General features: G+C 34.4%; 2 protein-coding genes across 4 annotated transcripts in view; one reads left to right on the top strand and one right to left on the bottom strand.

The window, feature by feature from the left end:
* LOC145266438 (ER membrane protein complex subunit 10-like) overlaps positions 1 to 27449 on the bottom strand; it is a 32892-nt gene that overhangs the window by 4846 nt on the left and 597 nt on the right. Inside the window, exons 1-4 of one of the 2 annotated variants that reach the window (XM_080122115.1) lie at positions 26542 to 26775; positions 12432 to 12489; positions 4004 to 4119; positions 3381 to 3491 (exon numbers count right to left, since the gene is read on the bottom strand). In XM_080122115.1, the coding sequence (XP_079978241.1) occupies positions 3381 to 3491; positions 4004 to 4119; positions 12432 to 12489; positions 26542 to 26619 (363 nt within the window). In that variant the 5' untranslated portion in view covers positions 26620 to 26775. Of the gene's footprint in view, positions 1 to 3380; positions 3492 to 4003; positions 4120 to 12431; positions 12490 to 26541; positions 26776 to 27449 lie in introns of those variants that run through there. The other variant, XM_080122116.1, reaches the window with a different exon arrangement.
* The window catches only part of LOC145266437 (retinol dehydrogenase 7-like), a 45846-nt gene continuing 45098 nt past the window's right edge, over positions 26702 to 27449 (top strand). The window contains exon 1 of one of the 2 annotated variants that reach the window (XM_080122113.1): positions 26702 to 26854. The gene's annotated coding sequence lies outside the window, so the exon portion shown is untranslated. Of the gene's footprint in view, positions 26855 to 27066; positions 27206 to 27449 lie in introns of those variants that run through there. The other variant, XM_080122114.1, reaches the window with a different exon arrangement.

The following is a 27449-nucleotide window of genomic DNA, read 5'->3' as shown; positions in this document are numbered from 1 at the left end:
CATATAATCAAATAACATTACAAATAACACTAAGGCGGGGCAAATAGTGTAACCAGAGGTTGGAAAAACATTGTATTCCACATTGTAACCTGAACAAAACCATATCCCGGGGCCACTGTATCCTGGGGTTCTATTGTACAGGTTTTTTTTGTTTTTTTTTAAATTATCATAAAAACCCATATGGATATATTTTGGCAAACATCAAACATAAAAATACACTTGTGGGAAGGATATATAGGTTTTTGTTTAGTTTTACTGGTCACTGTAACTTTAATAAATATTTATCGTTTTTCATTAGTATCAGCAATAAAGTTTAAAACAGGTTGTTTTTGGCATCAGAAAATAGCAAAAATTTTTTCCAACTTTAATCCCCCCCCAAAAGTTCTAAATTTTAATTTACAATGAATCATCCAAACACTAGTATATACAGGAGAATAGAGTGATTCTACTACAAGTTTATGGTTTTATTAAATTCTGAATGTCTCAACTTATAATTTGCAGTTTCATGTTCAGTCTTAACTTTATAGTACATTTCTTGCAGTAGTAAATTATTTAGCTTTTCACCATTTGTCTCCGTTTGTTTTCTATCAAAAATGAAAGGAAAAGCATCAAAGTAGTAGTAAAATCAGACTTTTATAAAAAGGTATTTGAAGTGTTATTTTATTATTAAATTTTATGTGATGTACCTGGTGCCTCCTAACATTTAAAAAGAAACCATTTTTCTGATCCTCAAATCAGACTATACCACAAAAAATATTTCTGTGGATCACTAGTAGACCAGATTAGACACCACAGGATCAGGCAACCACAATGCATCTCACACAAAATAAAAACATTTTGGAAGATGTGTGTACCATTCTTGATATAGAAAAGATGTGTGTACCATTCTTGATATAGAAAAGATGTGTGTACCATTCTTGATATAGAAAAGATGTGTGTACCATTCTTGATATAGAAAAGATGTGTGTACCATTCTTGATATAGAAAAGATGTGTGTACCATTCTTGATATAGAAAAGATGTGTGTACCATTCTTGATATAGAAAAGATTTAACTTGTTTGTACAACTGAAATATAAAATAACCGAGCAAATTTTTATAGCATTGTTCATGAGTGGCAAGAGAAAAACCTCTACTGTGACAGGGTCCACTTATCAAGGTCCAGATGCCACTTGGGGATAAGGGTTATTGCGTGTACAGTAATCAATGGGACAATATCGTGGTAATCGTTAGTAATGGAGATCTGATAAAGTGTCTTACTTAAGGGGGCGGTTTATCAGGAACTTGTTTATGTTAGACTTGAAGACATCCAAGTTGTAGTCAGGTGGGAAACAGGCAAACGGAAGAGAGTTCCACAGGCGTGCACTTCTAAGAAAGAAGCTTTGTTCATGGAATCTACATTTTGATTTTGGCACAGATAAAAAGTGGGGAAAATTACTGACAGTGGTTTCAGCTAGACGGACGTTTTTCGTGAAAGATTGGCGAGGGGGGATCAAAGATTGGAGCACTTCCAATGGAAATAATGATAAAACAACGACAGGCTCGCAACGTCCCTACTGTGGGAGAGATGGCAGGGGAGAGAAAATAGCATCCCCCACTAGGCTACGAAGTCTATTTTGTCAAGGCAGTATAGGCTGTTTTTAGCAGCCCCTGCCCAGATATGACAGCAGTACTCCATCCTTGGACGTTCTTCTGAAGCGGTAGAAGGATCCCACCATTTTTTCCAGCGATCTTGGCAACAAATTTGATGTAAGTGTTCCATTTCAGATCAGGAGTAAAGGTCAATCCCAGAAGCTTGTCAAAACATGGAGTCTCCCAAAGATGAGAGCCATCCATTTCAATTGATGCCATATGGGAATCAGAGCGTTGATGTAAAGATAGAAGCTTGATTTTTAGATGCATTAAAAGTAACCAGCCTCCTCTTCCCCCATTATACCTCGTGCTCAATATCAGAGGAGAGAGAATCAGAGAGAACTTTGTCATTTACGGCCTTTGATGTGTTGCCATAGATGGTCGTGTCATCAGCATAAATGTCAACGAATGATTTAAGTATGTGTTTTGGGAGATCATCGATGTACATCAGAAAGAGAGTTGGGCCTAGGATAGACCCTTGAGGGACTCCAGCATTAATACTGTGGGCTTCTGATTTCTGGCCATCAACCACCACTCTTCTGAACCTATCGGAGAGAAATGATTTAATAATTGAGAAAACATTTCCAGTTATACCATAGCTGGAAATCTTGTGAAGTAGGCCATACCTTATCGAAGGCTTTTGATATGTCAAGAGCAATTGCCTTAGAAAGGAAACCTTTGTCGAGAGATTCACTAATCCTATGAGATATAACCATTAGCACATCTGCTGTAGATCTCGCAGAAAGGAAACCATATTGCATGTCACTAAGAAGGTTATTTCTGCTGAGGTGGTTGACTACTTCTTTATTAATATGGATTCCAGCAACTTACTCATGACACACAGGAGATTTATTGATCTGTACTGAGAGGGAGATGACTTATCACCTGAATTCTTAAATACAGGGCATACTGATGAGGTTTTCCAGGGTGTTGGGAAGCAATTCTCCTTAAGACAATTCTTAAACAGTTTTGTAAGTATGGGAGCAAGTTCTGGTTGAAGCTTTTTCAACACTATAATTGAAATGCCGTCAGGGCCAGTTGCTTTACTGGAATCAAGTTTCTTGATTAGCTTGGCAACATCACGCACAGATATTTGTATGTTGCATAGCGTGTTGTCTGTTATAGGAGGAAATACAGGGAGTTGATGGCCTTAGTTGCATAGGGTAGAATTAGCTGCAAAGTTCTTAGCAAATGGTCTGGCTTTGTCTGATACTGACGAGATGACCTCAAGTCCACTGATGCTGGTTGGGATAGAACGCACGCTTCTGTTCAGGATCCTGTTTGCTATTTGCCAAAACTGGTGGGAACCAAGCTGCTGCTCAGCTACTTTGGATTTAACAGACTGAGCATATAGCTCTCTTGCATTTTTTATTACTCTTTTACAGTGGTTGCTGGCAGTCCTGAAAGCAGCTTTAGTCTCAGTACATCTATTACGTTGGTAGCTATGGAAAAAGTGATTTCTGTGCGCGATAACAGCAGCACATTCTTCCTATCTCCTCAATAATATTGCCAATTAAAACATGTTGATCATATAAATTAAAAGAAAATAAAAGAAATTGAAGGGAAATATATTTTTAAGAACACACTTGGATGAAAATCATATATTTATATTGAAACAGATTTAGGTTTGTATCTCTATAGCTATTAACATCAAAGGCATGAAAAAAAAAATTTGGAGTGACAAAGAAAGTAATAAAAATTTGAACAGTTGTTTCTTTTGATTTTTGACAAGAGACAAGAAATGACTTACTGCTAAAACAAAAGTGGTGACATATTTGGTCGGTTCACTTGTTTCATAATTCACTGATATTGGCCGGACTGGAATTTTTATCAAATACATGTCTTCAAGTTTGGCAGCATTCTGGAAAATTAAAAAAAATAAATTATATAAAAAAATGCTATCTGCATGTCTAGCTAAAAGTAAAAATCTACACCAGATATGCTCACAAAACTGATATAATCTCTTACATAACTGCCTGTGATTTTTTTTTAAATACTCTTATTGGAAACAGAAAATAAAAGGCTCATGACATAACGAATTTAAGGGCTAAGTAATAATCATTTTTAAATGACAGTTTCTGGGGGTTGATGTTATCTTAATCTTAAGTACATGCAATACTAAGAGTAAATAAAAATTACTTCTATCCAGTCATGGTTGAGAGAATGAGAACAAGCTAACCCAACAGATTTTGGACAAAATGCATCTGAATAAGGTCAGAGGTTACATTGCAAGAATAACGTTCAAATTGAGAACAGTAGTTTGAATAATACAAATTATCATGTCTTACCGCAAAAAATCCTATTAAAAAAAAAAACTCTGGGCGACATCAAGTACGATGATGCTAGTACATAAATAAAAAAAGACTTGCTCACCTTTAATTTTATTTTCTCTTCCATCGTCAGGGGTGAAGTAGGTGAGAAATGAGCCTTGTTCATTTTAAAAGAACGAATCACAATATTACCTCGCTTGGTGAACAAAGCAGCAGAACCTTCAAAGAAAAGTAAAAAAGTAATTAGAAAATCTGAAAGAGGTAGATAGGAGGGGGAAGACAGAAGAAATTACTTTTAAAACATATTTTGGTGTTGTTAGAAGAAAAAAGGTGTTGGATAATTTTGATGCGATGAATGATGGGCTGTGATTCTGTATATTTATGATGCACATCCCAACAACAAAGTTATTTCTGAATTTGTTATTTAGCCAGTAGGGGACTAGGCTGAAGTTAGTTCTGTATTGCAACTGGCTACGGTATTATAGACATGTTGGATGAAGTTCTGGTTAGATAAACAGATGCACAAAGATTTTGATTGAGGAAAAGGGGAATTGAAAAAGAATATAAAAAATGACTTCAAGCAATAACACATTGAAACTCACTTAACTGATAAAATTTCATGGAGAAAGTCATTTTGTATCATCATAATCAATGTGCAACTCACACTTAATGTGGAAAAGACACATTAAACGAAGTTACAGTTGAGAATTTTTTGTCTTCTGATTGAAACATTTTTTTTTACAATTCAATTTTATCAAGGCCTGGAGGTTACTCGAGGATAAGGGCTAATGAGTGTACAATAGTCAATGGGACAATATCGTAATCATTAATAGTGGAAATTTGGTAAATTGGATTACTTAAGGGGACAGTTTATCAAGAACTTGTTCACATTGGACTTGAAGACAACCATATTGTAGTCAACTAGAAAGCAGGGAAATGGAAGAGAGTTCCACAGGTGTGCAGTTCTTAGAAAGAAACTTTGTTCATGGAACTAGGTTTGGGCACAGATAAAGAATGGAGGAAATTATTGATAGTGGTTTCAGCTAGACGAGTGTTTTTTGTAAAAGTTTGTCAAGGGGGGACCATAGATTGAAGCTCAGACAAGCACTTGCCATAAAAATAACAAAGCGGTGACCCTTGAGAGCGATTCATTTCTACAACAAATTCATGAATGGTTGTGTTGTTTACACATACTAGTATGCTCAATAAGTTGTGATGTCTCAGTGCTGCAGTAATAATTTGTCATGGCAAGTCATGATCATGTGTTTTTTACTAGCAGTTGTTTTAATAGTTTAAGAAACTCAAAGCATCAACACAATTATTTTGCTCCGAGCTGTTATGCCATTGTGTAGATTTAATTTCTACAGAAATGTTGAAGGTTGTGGGTGAATAGACACTGAGATCATCACAGACTTAATAAATCAGATCATAAAAAAAGGATGTCTATAGCAACCATCTAAAAATCCAAACTCATTTTTGTTTTTGCTCTTCAAAAACAAAGTGGTGCAATGTTTTAACTGCTAACAAATCTTGAGAATTTTAACAGAATTTTGAACGGAACCTTTTATTTACTTCAGAGGTAACACGCTCTGGTTCCATCAGCCATGACTGGATAGAGGTCCTAAGTAAGGACCTGAGGCACAGTAGTTATAGTACTTGAAAAAAACAATTGTAAAAAGTGACCTTCTCCTGAAGGTTGAAGGTTCAATTCTTAGTGTGGGCGACTGAAAATAACAATTGCAAATTACTTAGGACTCCTATCCAGTCATGACTGATGGAACAAGAGCATGCTACCCCTGTGAAGTAAATAAAAGGTTCCGTTCGAGATTCTATCCGAATTCCCGAGTTTTACAAGATACACCTGAAGAAGGTCGGGGATTACATCGACTGACACATGAAAATAACACTCAAGATGAGAACAGGTCCAAATAATACAAATATACATATCCTCATCTCAAAAATTCGGAAACATGCTAACAAAAAGTTATGCACAAGGCCACTTCATGTATGAAGATCTGTTGATAAATATTTGATTTTCAAAGATTTTTTTTTAAAGTAATAAAGTCAACTAAATTTGTAAATACAAAGAATAATATTGTAACTCATACCTGAAGATAAGAAAATGTGTTGAAAGTAAACTGATAAATATCAAACATAAAAGACGTTTTATGTTTCGAGACTTTTCAGATAATTTACATTATATAGACTACTATTTCCACTCTTCGGACTACTGTTCTTATTTTGAGTGTTATTTTCACAATGTTTCAGTCAATGTAACCTCCAACCTTCTTCAAGTGTATCTTGTCGAAATCAGAAATGTGAACGGAACCCTTTGCTTAATCCATGGGAGTAGCATGCTTTCGTTCTGTCAACTATGACTGGGTAGACGTCCTAAGTAATTTGCAATTATATTTTGAGTGTCATCTGTGGATTGAACCTTCAACGTCTATAAGAGTAACTTATAACTAGCACTATGACAACAGAATATTCTTTTTATTGTTTTGACTCTCGAGTATATATCCGACAGTTAATCAACTAAGAACCACATCACCTTATATAAAAGCATATAAGATATCAGTGGATACATACTCAAGAGTCAAAACAATGAAAAGAATATGCTGTTGTCCTAGCCCTAGTTATAACTGAATTTACCATGTACTTTATCCATTACACCACAGATCTTTCTGGATAATTCTAGAATAAATTTTGGAAGCCTTAAGCCTATCTTGTTTTATAGATACACAATTTTTGTTATTTTATTATTTTTTTTTAATTACATTTTCACCCCAAACAAGGCATATTGCCACTTTGATGTAGGGGGCTACTATCAGGGACCTAAGTTCCAGGGGTACTATGTAGGGAGTTTAGCAGCAAGATGTCTGTTCACATTACACTTGAACTTTCTCATGTCAGTACAGTTGGGGAAGCAGGAAACTGGAAGAGAATTCTAAAGTCCTGCAGTTTTGGGGAAGAAGCTATTAGGGTAAAAGGCTTTCTTACATCTAGGGATCTCAACTGTGTAGGGGTGGGAATTTGCTGCTTGTCGGGTTTGTCGGGGGTATTTTCGCCGAGGGGGTTACAAGTGCTTGTAGTTCGTCAGAGCATCCACCATTAAAATACCTGTAAAACAGGTAGAGGGATGCAACATTTCATCGGTGGGACAGGGGCTGAAGTTTAGATGACAATTCAGAACCTATTAGGTTGACGACTCTCTTTTGGACCTTGTCCAGGAGTGAGAGACTAGTAGCAGATGCACCAGCCCAGATGTGACAGCAGTACTCCATACATGGGCAAACGGTAGCTTTGTAGAGGTACAGGATACTTTCAGGCGTAAGTAACTTTCTAGCATGATAGAGAGAGCCCACCTTCTTTGCAGCAGCCTTAGCAATGATCTCAATGTATCTATTTCAACTAAAGTTTCCTGTGAATTGGTTAAAAATGAATATATTGCAATATTTCTTTGGTATTATTGTAGATTAATACCTTCTGCTACCCCTTCCCCATCTGACCACCTCTCCAAAATATGTGATTCTACCTTTATAGACAATTGCATGTGAAAAACTTTTAAAAAAATTATTTTAGAATTTAATGTAAAATGATTTCCCATTTTGAATCATTCGAGCGTTTTAGGGCAGTTACCCCCCCCTCCTATGATAGATAAATCCTGGGTGTTTTTTTGTTTGTTTTCTAAAAGATGATTATGCATGGTTTTAAGAGGGTCTTTGTGTAATTATGAGAAAGTTGGGAGGTTACCACTCTGGGTTAATGATAGGGCTAAGGAAAATTATGCGTGAACATCCTGAAGACTTGATATTGATAGAAACAAAACAAAAACAATTTTAGAATTTAGAGCGGGGGTTGGTTTCATATAAATGTAAAATAATTCACCATTTCAAGACGATCCTAGCGTTTTAGGACAGTTGACCAATTTATTTTTTTATGGGAGATTAATCATGTGCACTTTCTTTAAACGTTTTTTATGATTTTTTTTTTTTTTTTACGCTTATATGAACTCACAGAGAAAGTTTGTTTAGTGGGGAGCTCTGCCACTTGTACTTAGCGTTATCGTTAAGGCTAAAGGTTTTAGGAGGAGGCCTGCCACTCATACCTAGGATTAGACATAGAATTAAGCGAGTTTTTTTTTTTTTTTTTTTTTTTTTTTAGAGGGTGTTTGATACCCATTGTGAAACTTTACAAGAATTATGACAAACAGAAAAATACAAGTTATTTAAAAAAGTGACGTCCCTCTAACAGAAAACATGATGCTTGGAAAAATATCAAGTATTTAAATTCTATTTAGATATAAAAGAAACAAGTTTTTGCTAAAGCTGACAAATTGTTAAAAATTTTGAATTGATGTTATTTTGATTTCTAATTACATTTCATGTCTTTTCCTACCATTTTTACTTTTAATTGAGCACCTCCTACAAATATTTAAATATTGATTATTTTTTTATTTTATTTTTAATAATCGGGTAGATTAGTTTCCATTCGATAATAATTCACTGAAAACATTTTTTAAGGGACGAAAATTAGAAGTGTGTATACCGTTCGTACACGTGAACCAAAACAATGATAGTTCACATTTTCACTTATTAAAATATTTTAAAGCTTACTACTACCCAATTTTTAAAAATATTTGTATGGTTGATAACAAAATAGCTCTAACTAAACATGTAAGAATTTTTATTTATAACAAGATTTTCAATTAAAAAAAAAATAAATCGATTTGAAATAAAAATAAACGAAAACAAAATGTCTGTTTACGCCATGTTATTGCTCCTGCTGCTACTATCACTAATACCACAAAAGTCTTGATTCAAATTCATAACGATTTTTTCGGATATTATGTTTTTAAATTGCTACGTACCACTAGAGAAAACACTGTTCAATCATCTTTTTTAACGAATAAACATAGTAAAAAGATTGTTTTATTTAATAGTGAGTGTCCGAAGAAAAGTTTTTTCAAAATTTTCAATACTCATCATTTTGAAATCTTTTTTTTAACAACAAAAAAACGAGTCGTCAAATGAATTTTGAACGCTCGAAATTATTAAAAATGACATCTCTTTTGGCTAATTTCCAAATTTCATTAAAAAATTCTTCACAGAAACACAGTACGAATGTTTAGAAATCAAGGGGGGGTCATTACAAAATCTTACCGAAAATGCCGTTTTATGATGTTCACATTTTTATCAGTTTATTTGCTTAAAACTCTAAAAATATACAGTGTATGTTATTATTTACTAATTCATTTGAAAGTATATTCATTTCTGAACAAAACAGTGGTATTTTGAAGACTTAAAGTGCTTTGATTTTTAAAATATTTTAGCAGAAACCCCTTTAAATCTATGATTATCCAAAGCGTTTTAACGGCCATGTGTATTGCTAATTTGTTACACAATCATCAGAAACAGTTGTCAGAAACAGATCCAAAAGTGAGGCTTGCTGGTCCTGGCAATCTGGGAGACGGGTCGGGAATGTTACTGTCTGTCAGGGAATGGGATATAGCAAAGTTATGGGTGACGCTACCAGCTCTGTCAATATAGTTAGAGAAGCCAAGCTAATTTCTGTGATGAACGTTAAAGTCACCAAATACATGTATTTGGGTGCTAGTGTTAAGGGAGAATGCTACATCTATGCTGTCAGAGACATGATTGATTATAGTACAGTCCTGGGTTGATGGAGAGCGGTAAAGAAAATACAGGTAGCTAATGCTATGTTGTAAAGTTAGTTTAAAGCACATGAAGGGCTGGTCACCTGATTCTTGTTTAGATTGCCTAGACATGGGGAGGTGTTACGAATATAAACTCCAAGTCTGTGCATGTGTGTCAGCACAATATTACTATATATCACAAGGACTATGACAAGAGAATATTCTTTTATTATTTTGACTCAAGTATATATATCAGTTAATATCTTATGTTTTTAAAAAGAATGATGTGGTTCTTGATTGATTAACTGTGTCTAACTGTGTTTGATATATACAAGAGAGTCAAAACAATGATAAAAATTATTCTCGTGTCATAGCCCTAGATATCACTATTTATTACATATTTTTACATTACTATATAAGAAACGTAGTCTAAAGAATCTAAATAACATGAATAATCAATTCTCAACTAAAAACAAAACAAAAACAAAAACATAAAACCGTTTCTACATTTAGCTTTTAAAACCGTCGACTTCTTTGTTGCATCTTATTGAACTTGAGAATCTTTGTTGCAGCTTATTGAACTTGAGAATCTTTGTTGCAGCTTATTGAACTTGAGAATCTTTGTTGCAGCTTATTGAACTTGAGAATCTTTGTTGCAGCTTATTGAACTTGAGAATCTTTGTTGCAGCTTATTGAACTTGAGAATCTTTGTTGCAGCTTATTGAACTTGAGAATCTTTGTTGCAGCTTATTGAACTTGAGAATCTTTGTTGCAGCTTATTGAACTTGAGAATCTTTGTTGCAGCTTATTGAACTTGAGAATCTTTGTTGCAGCTTATTGAACTTGAGAATCTTTGTTGCAGCTTATTGAACTTGAGAATCTTTGTTGCAGCTTATTGAACTTGAGAATCTTTGTTGCAGCTTATTGAACTTGAGAATCTTTGTTGCAGCTTATTGAACTTGAGAATCTTTGTTGCAGCTTATTGAACTTGAGAATCTTTGTTGCAGCTTATTGAACTTGAGAATCTTTGTTGCAGCTTATTGAACTTGAGAATCTTTGTTGCAGCTTATTGAACTTGAGAATCTTTGTTGCAGCTTATTGAACTTGAGAATCTTTGTTGCAGCTTATTGAACTTGAGAATCTTTGTTGCAGCTTATTGAACTTGAGAATCTTTGTTGCAGCTTATTGAACTTGAGAATCTTTGTTGCAGCTTATTGAACTGGAGAATCTTTGTTGCAGCTTATTGAACTTGAGAATCTTTGTTGCAGCTTATTGAACTTGAGAATCTTTGTTGCAGCTTATTGAACTTGAGAATCTTTGTTGCAGCTTATTGAACTTGAGAATCTTTGTTGCAGCTTATTGAACTTGAGAATCTTTGTTGCAGCTTATTGAACTTGAGAATCTTTGTTGCAGCTTATTGAACTTGAGAATCTTTGTTGCAGCTTATTGAACTTGAGAATCTTTGTTGCAGCTTATTGAACTTGAGAATCTTTGTTGCAGCTTATTGAACTTGAGAATCTTTGTTGCAGCTTATTGAACTTGAGAATCTTTGTTGCAGCTTATTGAACTTGAGAATCTTTGTTGCAGCTTATTGAACTTGAGAATCTTTGTTGCAGCTTATTGAACTTGAGAATCTTTGTTGCAGCTTATTGAACTTGAGAATCTTTGTTGCAGCTTATTGAACTTGAGAATCTTTGTTGCAGCTTATTGAACTTGAGAATCTTTGTTGCAGCTTATTGAACTTGAGAATCTTTGTTGCAGCTTATTGAACTTGAGAATCTTTGTTGCAGCTTATTGAACTTGAGAATCTTTGTTGCAGCTTATTGAACTTGAGAATCTTTGTTGCAGCTTATTGAACTTGAGAATCTTTGTTGCAGCTTATTGAACTGGAGAATCTTTGTTGCAGCTTATTGAACTGGAGAATCTTTGTTGCAGCTTATTGAACTGGAGAATCTTTGTTGCAGCTTATTGAACTGGAGAATCTTTGTTGCAGCTTATTGAACTGGAGAATCTTTGTTGCAGCTTATTGAACTGGAGAATCTTTGTTGCAGCTTATTGAACTGGAGAATCTTTGTTGCAGCTTATTGAACTGGAGAATCTTTGTTGCAGCTTATTGAACTGGAGAATCTTTGTTGCAGTTTATTGAACTGGAGAATCTTTGTTGCAGCTTATTGAACTGGAGAATCTTTGTTGCAGCTTATTGAACTTGAGAATCTTTGTTGCAGCTTATTGAACTTGAGAATCTTTGTTGCAGCTTATTGAACTTGAGAATCTTTATGCTTGTGGTGCAACAGATATAAATACTAAGTAATAATCACTTTTAAGTGACAGTCTCATGGAAGTTGAGGGTTCAATTCTTAGTGCGGGCGATACTAAGGATACAATTACAAATTAATACTTCTAACTTTGCGAATTAAATAAAAGTTCCGTTCAAAATTCTGTACAGATTCACAAGTTTGACAAGACGCACTTGAAACTCAAAACGTTTTGAGAATAATGTCCAAGATAAGAACAGTTGTGCGAAAAATCAAAATCAGACAAAACAAAAGATTTGATTATATTTTAATGTCTTATCCTTCTTACATATAGATCACGGTGTTATTCTATGTACTTTTTTTTTTTATTAATTTAGTTGACTTCAGAAATCAAACATTTGTCAATAGACCCTAGTCATGTTTCTCAGTTGCTAGTATAGAATATGTTCAACGTCTTAGATTTGCCTAACAAAGCACAAAGCAAAAGTTTTAAAACGTTGAAAATAGGGGGGGAGGACGTTATGTAAATTCCAAATTAGTTAAAATTCTGCAATCGTGAAAATGTTAAAAAATGCAATCATAAAAAAAAAAAAAAGAATGAGATAAAATTTTCAACTTACTAGAGTCAAAGGAATGTTCGACTGACATCGATTGAAGACCTTCAAATTCATCATCAATCTGTCAAGAGAAAGGAAAAAACAAATAAGTGAAGCATGCATAGTTCCCCATGAGTGCACAGTGAACGAGGCATAAAAAAATGACTAAGTTCAGCTCCACCTCCCATTTAGCCCCAAAAGTCCCCAGGGGACGTTAATTCTTGGTGAAAATGAACAAACCGTGCAATTCATGTAAATTTGAGTTCTGCACCATGCAAAAAAAAGAAATGACATCATTTGCCACCTCCGCCCTCATTTAGCCTCAAAAGTCCCCAAGACCTTAACATATTTTAATTTGAGTTCAGCACCATGCAAAACTGCTAAATAGACATACACAGAAAATTTTGGACAAATATGGTAAAATAGTCCCAAAAATGGAGTGTTTTTATTAGCTCTAAAAGAGCCCCTGGGGCACACCCAAGAGTTATCGTGAAGTATAGACAAACAAAATTATATAGATATCAGTTAGTTACAACTTTTCAGAAAGTTTTATAAAAATTCAAGGCATCAATTTTTTTTTAATAAGCACAAAAGTGTCAATTTCAGCCATTTTAACCCAAAAGGCACCCCTAGGGGTCCAACCAGAGTTTTCCTGAATCAGAGGCCTGCAGTATTAATGCTGGAGTCCCTCAGGGGTTAATCCTGGGCCCAACTCTCTTCCTGATCTACATCTAAACACATACTTAAATCATTCGTTGACATCTATGCTGATGACACGACCATCTATGGCAACACATCAAAGGTTGTAAATGACAAAGTTCTCTCTGATTCTCTCTCCTCTGATCTCGAGCGCGTGGTTCAGTTGGGGAAGACGTGGCTGGTTACTTTTAATGCATCTAAAACCAAACTCCTATCCTTACATCATCAACGCTCTGATCCCCATCTGGCATCAATTGGGATGGATGGCTCTCATCTGGGAGAGGTCCAGTGTTTTGACAAGCTTCTGGGTTTGACCTTTACTCCTGATCTGAAATGGAACACGTACATCAAGTCTGTTGCCAAGGTCGCTGGAAAGATGGGATCCTTCTACCGCTCCAGAAGATATCTCACTAATGATGCAATTCTCTATCTATATAAAAGCCAAGTACGTCCAAGGATGGAATACTGCTGCCATATCTGGGCAGGAGCTGCTAAAAACAGCCTATCCTGCCTTGACAGAGTACAAAATAGACTTCGTGGCTTAGTGGGGGATACCCTTTTCTTTACTCTGCAACCTCTCTCCCACAGAAGAGACGTTGCGAGCCTATCCTTGTTTTATCGTTATTTCCATGGCAGGTGCTTGTCTGAACTCCAATCTCTGGTCCCCCCTCGCCAATCTTTTACAAAAAACACCCGTCTAGCCGAATCCACTGTGAAAAATTTCCCCCACTCTTTATCTGTGCCTAAATCAAAACGTGGATTCCATGAACAAAGCTTCTTTCTTAGAACTGCATGCCTGTGGAACTCTGTTCCGTCTGCCTGCTTCCCACCTTACTACAACTTGGATGTGTTCAAGTCCAACGTTAACCAATTCCTAATGAACCGCCCCCTTAAGTAAACACTTCATCAAATCTCCACACTAACGTAATGTACTTGCAATAACCCTCATCCCTGAGTGGCTTCCGGGCCTTGATAAGTGGTGACCACTGTGTAAAAAAAAAAAAAAAAAAAAGAAAAAAAAATCTGCTCTATTACTTTTTAACTCATATCATGTTTAATGTTTGTGCAAAATTTCAAAAAAATTCCAAGGTGCAAATTATTGAGAAAAGTGTGGACAGACGAACGGACGAGGGTGAATTTACAGGTCCACCCTCCTTTTGTTGAGGGACAAAAAAAAAAAAAAACAGAATCTATGTTATTAAGCACAACTGATTATTATTGAGTGTAAAATCTAAAAATGTCATATCAATAAGATTGTATATCTGTATGTGGATGTTTCTTATCCTCTTCATGCGAGTTAAAATAGATGGCGTAACAGAGTATTGCAACTGCATGCAAATGATGAGCCATGTGCAAAGTGACGTCACAGTAAGAAAAAAGAAAAAGACTATAAAAAAGGTGTGCACAGACCGACGAACACGTTGGAGAAGACGATCATGTTAGAGATTTAGGTATGTCATAGCCATAATGAGAAGTCACGCATGGCAGGAGAATGAGGAATAAGTCTTTTCTTAAAACCTGAAACAGGAGTTGAAGTTCTTTCCTATTCTTTATCTCCTTTGTGACAGAGTCTACAATGTGTTGGGTCTCGGATATCTACACGTTAATGCGTGTGCAAATGTGTACCACGTTATAGTGGGGCACCAGTGCTACAAACCCATAGCACTGGTGGCATCAGAGATGCTTAGTAAAAGGAAACTTCACTGGTTTGGTCACGTTCTTTGACTGCCTGAGGAAGATTTTGTATGCAAATTGGTAGCCCTAATCGCACCTGTCAGTTGGAGGAAGCACAGTCAATCAACTAAAGATGTGGATAGGAACAGGGAAGATAGATATGGAGCTGATGACTGGCTCTTCCCCACCCCCTCATTTTTTATATTCATCACTGAAACCGGGAATATCTGAAGCATACAAATGACTCTGCTGCCGATCAGCAGGGATGGATTACCTTGACATGGATGTGGTGAGCTCGTTTTGAGCTGACTCAACCCATTCCATGTGATTGTGGTTACAGCTAAGAAAATATAACAAAAACAAAAATCAAAAGATTTCCATTACATTGTAGACAAATGTTCTAAATCTCCACTTATAAAAGAATAGTAAATGTTTTTGGCCCTTGTTCATCATCATCCCTAGCATGTCACTGAACTTTGGTCAAAGTCACGAATCCAGCTTCTCTAACCATCTTTATATATATGGCGAATCCTCTTCAAATCCGCCTTCAATGTGAAAGGAAATTCCTGTGTTGAAAATAAGGTTAACAAATTAAGTTATGTCAATGGAAGTGACGTGAAAAAACAGGAAATTAAAAGGAAGTATGTAGTATGAAAGAAAGACTAGTTTTGCGTCTTGGCCTTTATCTGTGGAAAACGACATACATATTTTGGCGATTTTCTCTTTCCTCCTATATTAGAAGGGGCAGTAGTATTTTTTTTTAGCCGTTCAATTTTGAGAGCTTTTCAAAATTGATTTTTGTAAATGTAATGATGTACAGTGATTAAAAAATGTAATGATGTACAGTGATTAAAAAATGTAATGATGTACAGTGATTAAAAAATGTAATGATGTACAGTGATTAAAAAATGTAATAATGTACAGTGATTAAAAAATGTAATAATGTACAGTGATTAAAAAAATGTAATAATGTACAGTGATTAAAAAAATGTAATAATGTACAGTGATTAAAAAAATGTAATAATGTACAGTGATTAAAAAAATGTAACGATGTACAGTGATTAAAAAAATGTAACGATGTACAGTGATTAAAAACATGTAACGATGTACAGTGATTAAAAACATGTAACGATGTACAGTGATTAAAAACATGTAACGATGTACAGTGATTAAAAACATGTAACGATGTACAGTGATTAAAAACATGTAACGATGTACAGTGATTAAAAACATGTAACGATGTACAGTGATTAAAAACATGTAACGATGTACAGTGATTAAAAACATGTAACGATGTACAGTGATTAAAAACATGTAACGATGTACAGTGATTAAAAACATGTAACGATGTACAGTGATTAAAAACATGTAACGATGTACAGTGATTAAAAACATGTAACGATGTACAGTGATTAAAAACATGTAACGATGTACAGTGATTAAAAACATGTAACGATGTACAGTGATTAAAAACATGTAACGATGTACAGTGATTAAAAACATGTAACGATGTACAGTGATTAAAAACATGTAACGATGTACAGTGATTAAAAACATGTAACGATGTACAGTGATTAAAAACATGTAACGATGTACAGTGATTAAAAACATGTAACGATGTACAGTGATTAAAAACATGTAACGATGTACAGTGATTAAAAACATGTAACGATGTACAGTGATTAAAAACATGTAACGATGTACAGTGATTAAAAACATGTAACGATGTACAGTGATTAAAAACATGTAACGATGTACAGTGATTAAAAACATGTAACGATGTACAGTGATTAAAAACATGTAACGATGTACAGTGATTAAAAACATGTAACGATGTACAGTGATTAAAAACATGTAACGATGTACAGTGATTAAAAACATGTAACGATGTACAGTGATTAAAAACATGTAACGATGTACAGTGATTAAAAACATGTAACGATGTACAGTGATTAAAAACATGTAACGATGTACAGTGATTAAAAACATGTAACGATGTACAGTGATTAAAAACATGTAACGATGTACAGTGATTAAAAACATGTAACGATGTACAGTGATTAAAAACACGTAACGATGTACAGTGATTAAAAACATGTAATGATGTACAGTGATTAAAAACATGTAATGATGTACAGTGATTAAGAAAATGTAATGATGTACAGTGATTAAAATGTAATGATGTACAGTGATTAAAATGTAATGATGTACAGTGATTAAAAACATGTAACGATGTACAGGGATTAAAAACATGTAATGATGTACAGTCATTAAGAAAATGTAATGGTGTACAGTGACTAAAATGTAATGATGTACAGTGATTAAAATGTAATGGTGTACGGTGATTAAAATGTAATGGTGTACAGTGATTAAAAACATGTAACGATGTACAGGGATTAAAAATAAATGGAGCAAAAAAAATTTTTTTTTTTAAATGTGATAACAATGGAGACACCTGTGACAACAATGGAGGACAAAAAAAAAAAACAAAAACAAACTTGAGGTGCCATCAGGCAGAAGCGAAACAAAAAGTTAGTAACTACGCTTTTACCGATGTGCCCACGATTATGCAGATTTTTTATCATTGCAAATTTAACAATTTAAACCTGAAGAAAATAATGACTATTAGCACATGCATGGTTTGAAAATCGCAGCAAAAGCAAGGTTTTTATCTGACCCCACCCGTCAAACAAAATAATGTTTCTACGCAATAATGGAAAATTTTTTCCAATTTTTTATATTTTTTTCTGAAAAAAAAATCGCTCTTTCTAATGGTGCCACATTGGTGCCTGTAGGATGACAAAAGTTTTTAGCAGACATACATTCACACACACACAGATGTTTGAGATTTAGATAATAGAACACACACAAACATTATATATATATGTATTCAGTGGCGCCAAAAAGAAAGTCCACACTTGTCACTTTTTCAAAAAATGTATATTTAAGCTAAATTGAATGTAACTGTTTAAGCCACCTATACTTCGTTTGATTCACCTTTTATTCCTCTATAATTTTACCTGTTCATATTTGACTTTTAATTGAAGTATCCTAGTGTTCACATCAATTTAAAAATTAACTTCTAATTGACAAGACAAAAAGAAACTCCGCAGCAATGAGCTTAAAATATCCACCTTTTAGGCAACAAAGCATCTATAATCGTAATTGTTTCAGGTTATACAATGTAACATTTAGTTTATATGCCTCGACTTTCTCTTAGTGATCGTCAGGAGGTCATTAATCTCCAACTTTCTAGTTTATCCAATCGAGAAATCGGTCGCAGATCGAAATATGAGAAAACGGGACAAATGACTCTGCAGAAGCACCAAAACACTGGTAGTGTTCGAGATACCCCTAAGACAATGCTATCAAGATCCGCAGCCTCAGAAACAGATTTGGAACAACTCCCCAAATCAACAACAGCGTAATCTTGTTAAAAAGTGCTCTCTTTCTACAGTTAAAAACAGATTGAAGGAATTTAATTTGCAAGGCTGTGTTGCAAGATGCAAGCCAATGATTTTTGTAAAAAATAGAAAGTGCCGTCTGGACTTTGTCAGATGCAATGAATATCATGACTCTACACTTTGCTTTTAGAGTAAAATGTTTTTATGACAGACTTCCTAACGAGAGTGAGTTTCTTTAGAATTAATATCGAACGCGAGAAAATAAATAAAATAACAAAAATAAAAAAAAAACTAAATTATAGGCATACATTTACAAATCATTCGTATTTAGATTATAATCCATGACTCATGGCTAAATCTGAAAGGAGATAATCCTTAGCATGAAGAATTAAGGGTAGGGGATATGGTGGGAGTGGGAAATAATTTCTGAATATAAACTACAGTGTCAAAGCATTTTAATATAATCATAATATAATAGCACAATGCAATTTTCTATGGAGATTTTGATAAATAGGTATCCCACCCACTACTACAAAAAAAAAAAATATATAAAAAAAAAAAAGTAAATAAATAAATAAAAAAATAAATAAAAATACAGATTTCTATTCCTATTACAACAATATTAAAATGGCCAGCATTATTAGCTTCTACTTATGTGCTCTTAAAAAGCTTAGAGAATATCAGTCTCAGGATGGGTGAAATTAATTCTTTTAACTAAACAGATTTTTGTACCACTTTTATATCCCCTTATGAAGATTCAAATCAGCATATAATGCTAGTAAAACTTATACCTAGAATCCTTATTCCAATTTTGATCAAAATCCATTAGATGATTTTAATTTTAGAAAATGTCTAAAATTTAAGAGATCATAAGATATTGAACTTCAAGGAATTTTGCTTAATTTGTGAATATTGGATCAAGTTTAATGCAAATATATTTTAATTTTAAAATCGGAGGTTGCACATATTATTTAAGACCCATCATTGGTAAAGAGTCCAGAATAGTTAACAACCAAGAGCAAACACAGTAGAATTAATTTCTCTAGCAACCTGTATACGTTTAACATGGAAACTAAGATTTTAGAACTTCATTTTCATGTTTGTGTGTCAAAAAACAAAAATGGCAGTTAAAGATAGATTAACTTTATGGCGATAAGATAGTAAAGGAAAAAAAAAAAAATTGGCACTAAGACAACAATTTTGTTTCCATTTTTGAAAACTTCCATTCATAACAAGGGGAGACAATTTAAAGATTTGTTATAGTTTTACCTAATTGGTAAAAGCAAAACACTAAATTAACACAGTCTTTTTTTTTAATTATCAAATAAAGATATTGAATAATAATTCAACTATTAAAAATCAGTTGGATTTTTTTTTGGATTTTGATACTCATGCAGAATACGGATCGTGCGGAAATAACGGTATAACAAATAATTCAAATGAAATAAATTATCAATCTTCATCTCAAAAATTCAGAAATAGTTAACTATTCTGGACTTTATTCCTACCAGCCTCACTATTAGAAATGAGACTTTTTTTTTTTTTTAATTCTTATGATAAGCAACTTTAATGAATTAATTCATGCGTCTTTCATCGTGGAATCAAGTTGGGGCAGCTCATATACTGTTAAGCAAAATAGCTAAATATTACATTCATTACTTAAACACTGTTTCTATTTGTTTTGTTGACTCAGGTTCGCTTTAACTACGACTTTACTTTCAGGTTTTTGTAGGTTATTTTTGCGGACAAAACTGAGTAATTCTTATACTTGCAGTTACCTTAGACAACTTTTGTTCGATTAGGTCAGCTAGAATGATTCATTTAGCAACATCAATGGTGGAATCTATTGCTATCTATATATATATATATAAGGCAAAATGTATGTGTGTGTGTATGTATGTACTAGCAGAGGTACCCAGTGCTGACCGAGTGTTTGTAGCTGTGTGTATGGGGGTGGGGGTGGGTAAGTAATAACTCAGTTTAAATATTATATAAAAAAAAAAGAAAAAAAAGAAGCGATTCCCCCCCCCAAAAAAAAAACAGTGAAAAGCAGTAAAAAGTAAAAAAATGGCATAAATAACTCTGTCGGATTGAACCTGCAATCTTAAGATAACAATGCTGTGTATGTAGGTGGGGAGGGGGTAAGCTAAAGAATAAGCGAAGTAATAACCTTATTTAAATTAAAAGAAAAAAAAAAACGTTGCCTGGATGTTTAGAGGTGTAAAAGAAAAAAGTTTTCGTCGGGAGGTAGGCTTGAACCCGAAGCCTCGAGGCTAAGGCGGAAAAAAAATGTTTGACACGTTACGACGCCAAAGAGACAAACAACTAAGAACTGACAAAATGAAACGTTTAAAAAACCAGCAAGTTAAACTAACATCAACATGTTCTAGGTCAAACAGGACGTCATCGTCGCAGTAGTCATAGAAAAGGAAAATGAAGGAACGATTTTTTGCTACACCTCCCTGTACAAAACTGGTCATTTTAAGGTGAAGGAATTAATGTTTTTGGCCAAAAATGATACTAATCTTGTGAAAATCCGTCGCCTCTGTCGAAAGTTTTTATGAGACATACAAACACACATTTTCGCTTTTATATATATATAGACTAGCGGGGGTACCCGGCGTTGCCCGAGTGTTTGGAGGTGTGTGTAGGGGGGGAGTGTAAAGTACTTCTAAAAAAAATCGGACCCCCCCCCCAAAAAAAAACAGCAACGAACGTAAAACTTTTTTTTTTAAATCGGAAAAACAAACCCCCTCCCCCCAAAAAAGGACGGCGTTGCCCGGGTGTTAAGAGGTGTGTATGTAGGGAGGGGGGGAAGAATAAGCGAATTAATAACCCGGTTTAAACTTTTTTTAAAAATCAGAAAAAACAAAACAAATAAAACAGCAAACGGACGTAAAACTTCTTTAAAACAATCGGATAAATAAAAACCCCAAAAAAGGAAAAAAACAAAAACACAGCGAAAAGTGAAAAAAATGGTATAAATAACCTTGTTTCAATATTAAATGTTTAAAAATCGAGAAAAAAAAAAGTACATCTGATAACTGGGATTGAACCTGAAATCTTTAGATAATGACATTGTCACTTAACCCATCGCGCTATAGACGCGTGGATGAAAGTGGGTCGGTTTTTATAACATTTAAAACGAATTAAATGTACAACGTCTTTTGTGCGTATTGACGCATGCGTAAAGCCATCGTGTCATGAAGATACCATTTTTTTTTCACCCCCTCCCTGTAAAAAAGAGCTGTTAAGGATGAAAGAATGAATGTTTTTGCCCAATTTTTCGATATTTGTCGTCCAAGATGTAGAACTTCAAAATGATACCGAACTCGTGAAAATCCGTGGCCTGTGTCGAAAGTTTTTGCGAGATACACAAGCACACATACATTTTCGCTTTTATATATATAGAGAAGATGTATGGACACTTTTTATGTATGTCCACAAAAGGCTTTTATCCGGGGGCTACTCGCTCGGCTCCCTCATTCTTAAAACTTTTTATATCACATCTAAATAATAATATACACGAGTTAACGGGGGCCGCCTGTCTATTTAATTTGCCCGACTTTGAAAAGCTAAATATTCCACATTTTTGAATCGCTGCATGTTGCTTTCGTTTTTCGGTATGAAAAAAGCAAAACTCGATTCGAATAGCCACCTCCCCGGCCCACGGCCAGTGGTCTCCAGAAAGTGATGTAAACGTTTAGTCAATGTCGGCTTTTCACCGTCATATTAGACAGGTGCTTTTGTTTCGAGACACACTCCTAATAAATGGGGAAGCTGCTTTTCCTTTCCCCAAAGTTTGGTAAAAACTGTCCTGCACAAAATCTTAACTGCTGAACAGCCATTGCTTACGTCATGTTTCAAGGTCAAACATCACGTGACTTAACTTCCTCGCACCTGTAAATTTCACTTTATAAACGTTAACTTACCACGCTTATCAATTCCTCTCCCCTCATGGCCGAGATGGTTAAATATCTGGCTTTTTTTTCCCTTTCGTTTCCAGCTTCGCATCAAGGCTTCGGGGTTCAAACCTACCTTCCTATTAAAACTGTTTTTTTCTTTTACACCTCCAAACACCCGGCCATGTTTTGATCTACCCCACCCCAAAAACAATAAACCTTCAAACACCCGGCAATTGCCAGGTACCCCCCCCCCCGCTAGTCTATAATATAAATCTCACTTGTCTGTTTAAATGTATCTATGTATGTATGTATGTCTGCCTAAAACTTTTGACAGAAGCGACAGATTTTCACAAGATTGTTATCATTTTGAAGCTCGACCCTTCAGACAAATATCAAAAAATTGGCTAAAAACATTAATTCCTTCAACCTCAACCGGGCACTTTTCTACAGGAAGGGGTCGCTTTTTTTGCTGATATTTTCAAAAGTAATCCCCTCTTTTCCATTGACTAGCGTTAATTTAAACATTCGCTACTTCCGGTTTGGCGATAGGTGCAACAGCAAAGACATCACTCCTTTTTTCACATTATTTTCTTCCTTCGCAGTACGAGTTTGAGCCTGCCTACTACCACTTTTTTTATTTTGCTCAACACACACCTACCAATACCTGGGCACCCAGACTAGTGAGCTAATAAGCCTTGGATGGAGTTAGTGATTGTGAAGACAAAAAAAAGTAAATTAACTGAATAGAGTTATCGGTCTTAGTTTAAAAAAAAAAAAAAAAGGATTATGAGTGGTAATCATTACGGGCCAAGATCACAGTGTAGTATCTGTTCTGATGTTATACTTCACCTTTTCTCTCCTTGATCAGTGGAGGAGAAATTCTGAACCGAGACAATTTTTATTTTTATTCTTATCCAAAGTATTCCATTTTTGGGAAGCTGGATTTTACCCCATTAAAAACCGACCTTGTGTCTAACTCTGCCCCGGTGGGGAGGCAAGTAAATAGGAACATCAGGATTTACACAAACTTAGAACTTCTTTTAAATACATATTTTTAATGCAAATAGATTACAATTACACAACGCAAAAGCATAGGCGACTAAGTTCAGCCATATCAGTATCGAGCGAAAACCCATTATCGCTGTAAAAAAAAAAATGTTCCGTTTACCAAACCGGACTTCCTGTTTTAGTTTAAAATAAGTAAGCAAATTTGCAAGAAAGAAAATATGTGAAACTTTTGTACACATTTTCATTTTACAAAAATATACTTGATTATTTTTTGCATAAAATAAATAAAATGCTACTGTTTTACTGATTTTTTTCTTTTTTTTTTTTTTTTGGAAAAATAGAATACATTTTTTTGAATGGTTTGAATCTGTTCTAGTATTATAAAAATATATTACTTTATTAAATACTAGTCTGACTGCCCAGCATTGCCCAGGTATTTGGAGGTGTGTGTTGAGCAAATGAAAAAAACAGTTGTAGTAGGCAGGCAGGCTCAAATGCGGAAAAGAAAGTGGAGATGTGTGTAATGGTCCTGGTTGAAGAAAAAAAAAAAAAATAGGAATAGTATCCAGGCTTGAACCCGTAACATGCCAGAGGAAAAAGAGGTAAAAAAAAACAAAAAAAACAAAAAAAACAAACACTCTTATCGATGCACCTACCACAATTATGACATTACTGGCGATCGAAATAATGCCTTCTATACGATGTTGTTTATATGAGGTTTTAATGACTTGCAGAAAATGTCAGCGAAAAAAAACAAAAACAATCATCCTTGTAGAAAACTGGCCAGTTGAAGATGAAGGAATTAATGTTTTGGGCCAATCTTTCAATATTTTTCGTCCGAAGGATCAAGCTTCAACAGGATACTGATCTTGTGAAAATCCGTCGCCTCTGTCGAAAGTTTTAGGCAGACATACATACATTTAAACAGACAGGTGAGATTATATAATACATTTATTGATTGCTTTATATTTTTTTTTAATGATATTTTTGTATTATAAAAATATATTTTTGAATAAAAAAATAAAAAAAATTAAACATAATGCATAGGGATTTCATGTAAAATATTACTGAAGTAGCTCTGCAATGCCAGAGAACTCCTGCAGGTAACTTCTGAAATTTTCTGCACTGATTCCTCACAAAGTTCTGATAGCAAATGAAGTGCATTTGTGTGATTATTCTTTACCAATTTAATCAGGTAAACTGATGGAGAGAAACAGACTTTACTTTTCGCCGTGGCCTAATTACAAATATGCCTGACACCAGAACAACAACTTTATTAATTATCTTTGAAATAGACTCAGAAAACTAATATTTATCTTTTAAAGGATTTTTACAATGAATTTATTTAACTTCAAAATTTAGCTGAATTGGTAGCTCACTGTGAAAACATTTTTCATAACTTTTTATTTTTCATGTGTACAAATATTTTTTTCCTCATGGAAATTAAGTTTAGTCCTTAATCTTTCAAACACAATCAAAAAGTAGTCGGAAAACAGAAAAAAAAAAAAAAAAATTAAATCGGCATTCAAAACTAGGTTCCCCTATCTTTATTCGTCCATTTTTGACCTACCTATTTATTATCCAATGCATTCCCTGTATTTGTGCAAATACATTAAAAAACGAAGATGAAGAAAAATCTCTATGATGTACATGGCTGTTACGGAATGAAGTTTTCATTGAAAAAAAAAAAAAAAAAAAAAGTCAATGTCAAGTTTCTTTCCAACTCCTCAAAAAACTTGAAAATGACGACTTTTCTAGGTTTTCATTGGTGCTGAAAACGAATACCATATTCAAATTTGGGGCAGATAAGTAGTTTTCATGATATGAAGAAATTACTTTTTCAAATAATGGGGGATCACTTTCCAATATAAATTTAACGTAAAATGAGCACCCACTTTTTGGCCACCTAGTAATTTCTTCATATAAAACATTTTACAGTGACTGACAGTGATATTCGTTTTCAGCATCCCCGAAAAACTGCTGTTTTTTTTTTTGCTTTTTTTACTAAAAGATTCGTTCATTAGTTTTATAATTTAGGATGCTAATAAGGCTGTCAGTAAACTTACATGAGCGGTTTACGAAAACATACTTTTGTTTTTCATTCTTTTTTTTTTTTTTGGAGGGGGGGGGGGTATTCAATAATAGAACTTGTATAGTTTTTAACAGGTGCTTCTTTAGTTTAATTAACCGTTTTTACTTACGTAACGTGCCAACATTAACAGAACAGAAGAACAGCCGGCGACAGGGAGGGTGTTTTGTTTTGTACCTATTCTGTACTTTTAACCTTACAATTTAATAAAAGAGGACAGCCTAAAACTTTAATTAAACTAGAAAATACTATTTAAAAAATAACGCGGATCCAAGTGACTGCACTAGTGCACTATCACCAAAAATAATTATCTACAACTTACGTTCTGTTTTAAAATGGCTAACCCTTTATAAAGTTAAACGGAGATAAGTCAGTTATCTCCCTTGAATTAAGGATCGCTCATTTTTAACTTTCTATTCGATCACTGATCGTAATTTTAATTGGAATTTACAATAATTTCGACATGACACGCAAGTACGTAATGCTTTCCCTTGAAATGCGTTGGTTTTCAACCGATTACCAACCTAAACTACAAAAGTGCGAAAACGTATCGATGCTCATCCTTCCCGAGTAAAAACAATGCAGTAGTCTTGACGGAACTCGATCGTATGAAGACTACGATTCGACACACGGTTTTGAAACAAGAGCAGAGACCTAAACGAACGACCCCCCCCCCCAAACACCTAATTCTATAGTATGTTTTGGTATGTAGTATAGTTTTCGAGGTTGGGGGTGTTTATACCGAAAGCTGTTCTTAACATTGGGAGGTTATGAGTATTTATACTACGCTGGGTTAGATCGTAAAAAAATACCAACTGCAAAATACTGGTTAAAAGGGGGGGAGTGACTCTCGTTCAGGTCCGCCGAAACAAGTACCGAGGTGTAGCAACTGTTCGATCCCCGGTCAATGAAGAAGATCGACTTCTAAATTGCGGCAATTCGGTCTTAATTCAGTGTCCTACTTTTGGGGGGAGAACTGGATTTTGCACACATTAAAAATCGCCCTTGTGCCAAACTCAACTCTGCCATCGTGCACGCACTATTTTACCAAAAATAAAAATTGGAAATATTTCGAATGAAAATAGCAATACATATAACAACTAAGACAAGAATCGTAGTCTGATTAATACAAAACGAAATATTTTTTTAGAATTTGAGTTTTTTTCTTTTCTTCAAGTTTGATCAGAGGGGTTGAAATTCGTTTTACAACAGAAATAGCAGACATAACGAAAAAAACAGGAGCTACCTCCCTTTGAAAAAAAATTTTCTGTGAGGCCTACGCTTTGTCTAAAATGACAGCCAACACCACTGAATCCTTGCCATTGCAAAGTTCACACCCAAATTCCTATACTTACGAATGCAGTGACTGCGAAAATGGACCAAATTAAAATCGCACAAACACCAAACGTGTTTATTCCAATGGGCGCAGCCATGTTTGTTTTCGAATTTCCTCCAACATTGAGTTGCGTCAACCAATAAAAACCGTCTTTACAATCGAACGATCGTCACGTGCTCGATTTTTCAACGAACCAACGTCGAGCTTTCTAGACGGAAATATATTCCCTCTGGCGACTTCGACACGCGGTTTTGCGGCGGTGGCGAAGGCCCCCACCACGACAACGAGCACAACTGACCCCAACCGTTTCATAGGGTTTATTTACTATATATGTAAGTATCATCAGTTCACAATAATAGAACTTCTCTATTTAAAAGCTTACACTAAAGTAAAAATACCCAATCGCGCGTACCTAAATTCAATATTAATTCCGCTCCTTTTGTTTTGTTTTTAATTTTTTCGAAAATAATAATTGTTCTTAAATTTTTTTTTTTTTTTTTGGTTATTATTCACTAATTTTATAATCGATTTAGTTTGAACTTTCAGCTTTAAGATGGCTGCCATTGGAACAACATTATCTTCACTGAATTCGTTGTAGTTTCATAACAGTTTAGTTCAATTAATGACCAAACAACACCGTCATAATTGGGTTAATACGTTATTTGGCCATGAAATAAATTGTGGTACGTCTACAGAATTTTGGCTGAACTAAACCTAAAACTTGATTCTGGTTGGGTTAGAGTTAAAAAGAAAAGCAGTTCGGTTCAAATTCTGTAGAAGTATCCAAGTTGTTATAAAACTAATTTAGGTACTTGTGTAGAATGCTACATTTAGATAGAATTTCCAAGTTAAATTTAGTTTTTACGGTATCTTTTGTTTATTAAATCGTTAGGTAAAAGTACAGCAATACAGCATAGTTACAAAACT

The sequence above is a fragment of the Euprymna scolopes genome, chromosome 41, assembly GCF_053919585.1.
Source record: "Euprymna scolopes isolate OS-2025 chromosome 41, ASM5391958v1, whole genome shotgun sequence".
Lineage (NCBI taxonomy): Eukaryota > Metazoa > Mollusca > Cephalopoda > Sepiida > Sepiolidae > Euprymna > Euprymna scolopes.
The sequence above is the reverse complement of the archived record's forward strand: the minus strand, read 5'-3'. Positions and strand labels throughout refer to the sequence as shown.